This window comes from Orycteropus afer, unplaced genomic scaffold (genome assembly GCF_000298275.1).
Source record: "Orycteropus afer afer isolate SDZICR_OR568_19922 unplaced genomic scaffold, OryAfe1.0 scaffold00405, whole genome shotgun sequence".
In the NCBI taxonomy this organism is placed as follows: Eukaryota; Metazoa; Chordata; class Mammalia; order Tubulidentata; family Orycteropodidae; genus Orycteropus; species Orycteropus afer.
Window position 1 is genome coordinate 838,899 of NW_006921992.1, and position 6,408 is coordinate 845,306.

Genomic DNA, 6,408 nt, shown 5'->3' on the forward strand with positions numbered 1-6,408 from the left:
TAGGTGAGTGCAAACTGTTTGTGCCACCAAGGGATGATACATGTGTGTATACATGCACACACACACATGCACACACACACATAAATATGTGTGTGTATACACATCTCCAGTCAAAATCACAAACTGGTTAAAAACTGCATCTTGGAAATAAAATACACCAAACCAAACCAAACTCACTGCCGTCAGTCAATTTTGACTCATAGTGATCCATCCTTGGGTTTCCGAGGCAGTACCTCTATGGAAGTAGATTGCCCAATCTTATAAAATACACAGTAATAGAGAAAAAATATTGAAAGAGTACAATGTTCTAGTTTATATCAAATGTATTAGGAAACTCTAGTAATTGAAACAGTGGCAAGAGAAGAGGCAATAAGTTGAGTAGGAGTCATAACGCAATGTGAGGCTTTATTAAGGGATGTCATAGGGGGTTGTGGGGGAGCTGAGACCATCAATGGTCTTCCATTGAAGGGAGAGGTCTTCCATCAGTGGAGGAATGAGGGGACATGTCTCAGAGGGGAAGGGTGTCTCAGAGTCTCTCTCAAGATCTCCAAGACCTCAGGCCAGGAGGAGGATGGGAACTAACCAAAGGGAAAACAAGAAGGGGTTGGGACTAGGTGACAACAAGCAGAGTGATGGCTAGTCTCTGTGGATGGGGGCAGCAGTGGCCCTCAGAGGCTAGTGCAGGGAACCGAGGGCTTCTCACAGACCCAGTAGTTTTCTGCATCACACTTGATGTCATTCCAGCCAGTAGTGGAGAGCTCAGCACAGTCTTCATCCCCAGCGTTGTTGGGCTCACCTTTAACCCAGAAGCTGTGAACCCATCAGAGCCATGAGCCCCTACTCAATCCACAGCCCACCCCAACACACCCTGGGGAGAGCTGGTCCCTGGGCTTTGATGGCAACATTTCTAGTCTCAGCCAGATGTAGGTGAGAAGTTTAGAGGCAGGGTTCTGCAAAAGTGGGTTCAAATATCACCTCCATGTAAAGCTCTGTGGGGGTGAAAATGCAGATTCTCAGGGCCCTTGCCTAGACTTAGTGAATCGGAGCCCTCCAGGGTGCAGCCAGGACTGGGCATTTTAATCAAGCTCCAATGCAAAGCTTTCCCACACCAGAGTCTGAGCTCCCCTGGGTTGGAGGGGTGGGTCTCTCCCCTGCTCACGCCAGCCCAGTCGCCTCTCTCTGGGGATCACCTGAGCTGGAGGGGAGAGTTGTCCACCCAGTGCCAAGCGTCCTCATTGTGGTGATCGCTGAGGCCAATCCAGGTGCGGCCATCTTTCCTGACACTCCAGTATTGCAGGAATCTCTACAGGGGCAGAGTTATCAGGAGGAGGCCCCTTCACCCCTACTCCCCAACTCCATCCGTGAGCCCAGCATCCTCATTGGACGTAAGTTCTTTCTGCAGTCTAACCTCATGTACCTGGTTGAACTGTGTGTTCACACGTGCATGTGTGCTATGGATGTGAGTTCATGTTCACACATGTGTGGCAATGTGTTACTTTGTGCCTCACTTCACGTGTGTCTGGGGAGAAATTATGTATGATTCTCAAGTATTCTACATCTTCCCCTCCCATGTGACCTCCCCAAGCCTATGATCATTCCTCTACCAGGAAGTCTTCCCTGATTGTGTACACTCCCCCAAGCTGCTCAATGAGCCTCCATCTCTCAGAGGGCAGAGGAGGGTGAAAGAAGGTTTTTGGTTGACCAGTTGCATGGCCCAGCCCCAGGAAGGAATACTGCCTGACCCACCTGCTCCTCACCACTGTTGACAATCACCAGGTGGGCCCCTTGGTCCTGGCAGGCAGAGACAGAAGCGTGCCAATTTGTCTGGGTCCTGGAGAGTAAGTAGCAGCTGTTCTGGAAGGGCTCCCAATTCTGGGAACAGGGACGGCACAGGCTAGCTGCGGAGGAGGGGCGGGGCGGAACAGACACGTCACCTGACTCCTCCGGGGCCCCTACATTTGCATCCAGCCTTTGAATCCTGTGCGGGCCGGGCCAGACTCTGGTGTTAGGGATCCATTTAGTGTCCCAGAAACCAGTGAGAAAGATCCAAGCTCTGCCATGCTCTCCTCAGACCCACTGCCCCAGAGACGGGTCCCACCCAGGCCCACCTACGACCCGCAGCTTCCTCCCCATGCAGACATCACCTCCTCACCCAGGGATGCATTCATCCAGGCCAGCTGCTCCTGGATTTCCTTCAGCTCTGATTGGAGCTGCTTCTGAGAAAGGGCAACTGAGAAAAAGAGGACGTTCTCAAGCATCATCTGAGTGCTTTGTGCAGAACCAGTCACAGGAGAACATTACCTGACTCCAAGAGACCATGACTTGCCAACATTGCCAGCCCCCAGGGGTCCAGTCTTCTCCCCTCCTCATACCTCCCATTTTTTACCTCTGTCTTGTACGAGGTCATACAGCCTTAAAGCCCCCTCCCATCTAGGACCCTAGTGTCCAGCTCCTCACCCATTTGATGGTTCGTCTGTTGGTCCTTGGTCTTGCTGTCACTCTGCAGGGATTGGTAGATCCTGAAGACTGCAATAGACAGAGCAACACACAGCCCTCTATCAGTACTAATTGTGTACCTGCTCTTATGCTGGGCTGGGCTCCTCTGTCTCTTGAGAGCCCAGACCCCCTCCAGGGGAAAATGATGTACATTTCACAGGTGAGGAGATGAGCTCAGAGAGGGACAGTGACCCACTATGGTCACACAGGAAGGCAAACAGAGCCCAAGCGCCCAGCTCTGTTGGATCTGATGACTATGGAAAGGGCAAAGACCATCCAACAGGGAAAACCCAAGGGGACCCAGGACTCTCAGCCCCCAGCCCTGCAGGCCCAGCCTCTGACTCACCTTGGACTTGGGTGGTCACCAGGAGCACAAAGATACCCAGAGAGACGAGAAGCAGCACCAAAGGCAGGGAGACTCGGGTCAGACACCCTGCAGGGGCAGCAAAGCTGAGGGCTCAGGGCCAGACCCCTCCCTACACATCCTAGAGAAGCCTCCAGCCACTCACTGCCCCAGGCTCCTGTTCCTGAACTTCCCACACCAGTACCTGGCACGATCCTTGGGCATTGGGTCTGTGGGTATCTAGAGTCTTTCTCCATGGATCTCTGGCCCCAGAATGTCACCTTCTCCTCTGGATGGGGCCAAACACAACCCACTGAGCTTCAAGGCTTCCCACACCTTGTCCCAAGACTGGAAGCACAGATACCACTTCCCCAGGCTGGAGGCTGGGCTCGACTCCCCCAAGACCCTAAGGCCCTGTCACCCCAGTCAAGGCCCAGCCTCACCAGGGCTGCCTGGCTCCTTGAAATCACCCATCTCTTCCATCCTCTGCTCTTCTCTGCTCCTCCTTCTCCACTTTTTCGCTGGACAGAGGCTTTTATTGCTCACGATTTCCCTCTGCAGCCTTTCCTTGGACCCTTTCCTCCCCGGCTCAAGAAGAAAAAGAAGGAAGTAGATAACACATCCACCCCGGAAAAGTGGGGGAGGGATGAAGTGTCTGACACAATGTGGGAAGAGACCAGTCAGCAACATACTCGTTAGCCAGAAGGCACTCTTTACAGCCCCGATCCAGCCCTGGGAACTTGGCCCCCATAAGACTTTCCTCTCATCAGAGCCCTAGTTTTCTTCATGTGACATGGGACAATAACCTCACCTTGTACTGTTATTGTGAAGTTTAACACAGTTTTCTTTAAATAATAATAATAATAACAAATAAATAGGAGTGGTGTTGTGCTTAAGGCACTGGCTGCTAACCAATGGTCAGTGGTTTCGAACCCACCAATTGCTCCACAGGAGAAAGATGCCATAGTCTGCCAAGGATTTATATCCTTGGAAACCCTATGGGTCACTATGAGTCAGAATGGACTGGAAGGCAGTGGGTTTGGTTTTTAAAAAGTATATTTTTATTTTTGTTGTTGAGAATGACACACAACAGAACATATCCCAAGTTAACAATTTCTACATGTACATTTCAAGAAGCTCTGGTGGGAGCTCTGGTAGCATAGTGCCTAAGGCAGTTGACTGCTAACCAGAAGGTTGGCAGTTCAAACCCACTGGCCACTCCTCAAAGGAAGATGGGGCAATCTACTTCCGTAGTGATACTGCCTCAGAAACCCAAGGAGGGGTCGCTATGAGTCGGGTCCGATTCGATGGCACGTAACAACAACAACAACTGGTGGCACAGTGGTTAAAGCATTTTCATCTGCTAACCAATTGGGTGGACAGATGTTTACCAATTAAGCTAGACTATTTTTTGGTTTTAAGAAGACTTCAGGAGATATTTTTAGTTTATGTTTAATACAGTTTTCTAAGAATGAGAATAAATTGCCTTTTTGAGTGAGGAATGCACAGTAATAAAAAGTTGTAAAGGAGAAATTCAAAAAAGCATTTTTACCAAAGTTGAGTGATTGAATTTCACTCAGTTTTTGCTTTATTAAGCTGTTTTCTACTGACCTGCTGGCCTGAGAATCCGTTTGCTCAGCTGAAAAGTCAGTTTCCCTCTACAAGCTTCTGCTAGCTTGCTGTTAATTACTGAAAGCCATAAAATTAAGAAGTAATGTCTCTAGATAGGCAAGCCAGGATGCAAAGGAAATACACTCTAAGGATGGGAATATTGACACAGGTATCTTTTTGTATAAAGTGGACCAAAGAAATATTTCTCCATGACAAAGATGTGATCAAGAAAATTGCTTGAAAGAGTTCAGAGCCACCTTCTCTAAAGTTCCCCAGACCCCATAGAAGTATTAATAAGCTGTGTTGGGGAAATGAGTTCCTGACATCAAGAGTTTTCACTCACTCCTGAGACATCTGGTTAAAGCTGTGTAAACATCCATCAATAATGTTTTATGATTCCATCTGAAATCTATTCAAGTGAGATTTAAAAGCTCTATAATTAGTTCCTGAAATAAATCACTATGACTTTCTGTGTCCCATTATCCAATAGATGCCTATTCCCACCCCTAACCCATTCTCCTTATGACCTCCACCAAAGACTAACCAATCAAACCACTGTACTATAATTTCTTTGTTCCATGGACTACATCTCCTTTGCTAGAAGTTGTGAGTTGAAGTCACTATGTGGGCTGGTGCTTTCCTACATCCAGATATTTTCTTTCTTTTTTTTAATGCATTTTATTGAAATATAATTTATGCACAGTGAAATACACAAAACTAAAGTGACATGGGTCAATGCTTTTTTTTTTTTTTTTTTGGCAGTGTTACCTCCCCTCCTCTCCTACCCCTGGCAACTAACAAAGAAAGTTTCCCTCCATATGAAAAACCTTTCCTTGACCCTCCACAACCACAAACCAATACTATATTTTTCCTTCTGTGATTGACTTATTTCACTCAATATAATGTCCTCCAAGTTCATCCATATTATGCAGTGTTTTTCAGACTCTACATTATTCTTTACTGCTGCATACCATTCCATTATGTGTATGTACCATAGTTTGGTCATCCATTCTTCTGCTGATGGGCATGTACATTGTTTCCATCTTTTTGCTATTGTAGATAGTGCTGTGATGAACATTTATGAATCGTGTTATCACTTCCTTCATTGCTATTGTTTTAGTATTTGTTAAATATTTGTGCTGGTCCTCTTTTTTATTTTGATGTTAAGGTTTATCATTTTTCTTTGAGGTTACCCTGCGATTTATAGTTTTCTTCCCAAGCTTAGAACAGTCCGTTCTATCTTGTCTTGACTTCCCTACCAACTAGAAGTTCTGTAATGACACAGTTTTTTCCCTCTTTTTGGTTTGTAATTGTCCTCATTTGTCAATTGATGTCTCTGGTCCCTTGTTTACAATCTTGTAGGCTTATTTACTTTGGATACTTCCATAGCTGGGTTGGTTTCTGAGTTACATCATCATGTGTGTTAATGTTGGCCATTGTTGCTTCTCTGTCCAAAGGGCTCCCTTTAGCATCTCTTGTCAAGTTGGTCTGCTTTTAACAAATTCCCTTAGTTTCTGCTTATCTGGAAATCTCCTAATTTCACCATCATATTTGAGGGACAATTTTGCTGGGTACATAATTCTTCATTGGAAATTTTTCTCTTTCAAGGTTTTATATATACCATCCCATTGTCTTCTCGCCTGCATGGTTTCTGCCAAGAAATCCAAGCTTAGCCTTATTGGTTGCTGCTTGTCAGTTACTTTTCATTTTTCCCATGCTTCTTTCAGGATTCTTTCTTTGTCTTTGATTTTGGTGAGTTTTATGATAATATGTCTTGGTGATTTTCTTTTGGGGTCTATCCTGTTTGGGGTTCATTGGACTTCCTGAATGGATATATTCTCATCTTTCATCATACCATGAAAATTTCTTCCAATAAATCTTCAACAATTTTTTCTGTGGTTTTATTTGTCTCTTCTTGTTCTGGAATTCCAATGACACATAGTTTATTCCTTTGATGG

The 6,408-nt window shown here is 46.1% G+C and overlaps 1 protein-coding gene across 1 annotated transcript; it reads right to left on the bottom strand.

Annotated features, from left to right (window-relative positions):
- Window positions 1-668: 668 nt before the first annotated feature.
- On the bottom strand, window positions 669-3,322 carry LOC103208013 (CD209 antigen-like protein 2). Its single transcript, XM_042782670.1, has 6 exons — window positions 3,283-3,322; window positions 2,843-2,929; window positions 2,153-2,230; window positions 1,747-1,898; window positions 1,191-1,303; window positions 669-810 (listed from the first exon to the last, which is right to left on the bottom strand). Exons 1-6 carry the CDS (start codon window positions 3,320-3,322, stop codon window positions 669-671), a joined length of 612 nt encoding a protein of 203 aa, XP_042638604.1.
- Window positions 3,323-6,408: the final 3,086 nt, after the last annotated feature.

What these genes read in the sequence shown, in the direction of transcription:
- LOC103208013 (XM_042782670.1), bottom strand. Translation starts at nt 3,322, where the DNA reads ATGGAAGAGATGGGTGATTTCAAGGAGCCAGGCAGCCCTG. An exon ending in GGTGACCACCCAAGTCCAAG is followed by an intron (nt 2,231 to 2,842) that starts GTGAGTCAGAGG and finishes TCTTTTTCTCAG; the next exon opens with TTGCCCTTTCTCAGAAGCAG. An exon ending in TCAACAGTGGTGAGGAGCAG is followed by an intron (nt 1,304 to 1,746) that starts GTGGGTCAGGCA and finishes CTGCCCCTGTAG; the next exon opens with AGATTCCTGCAATACTGGAG.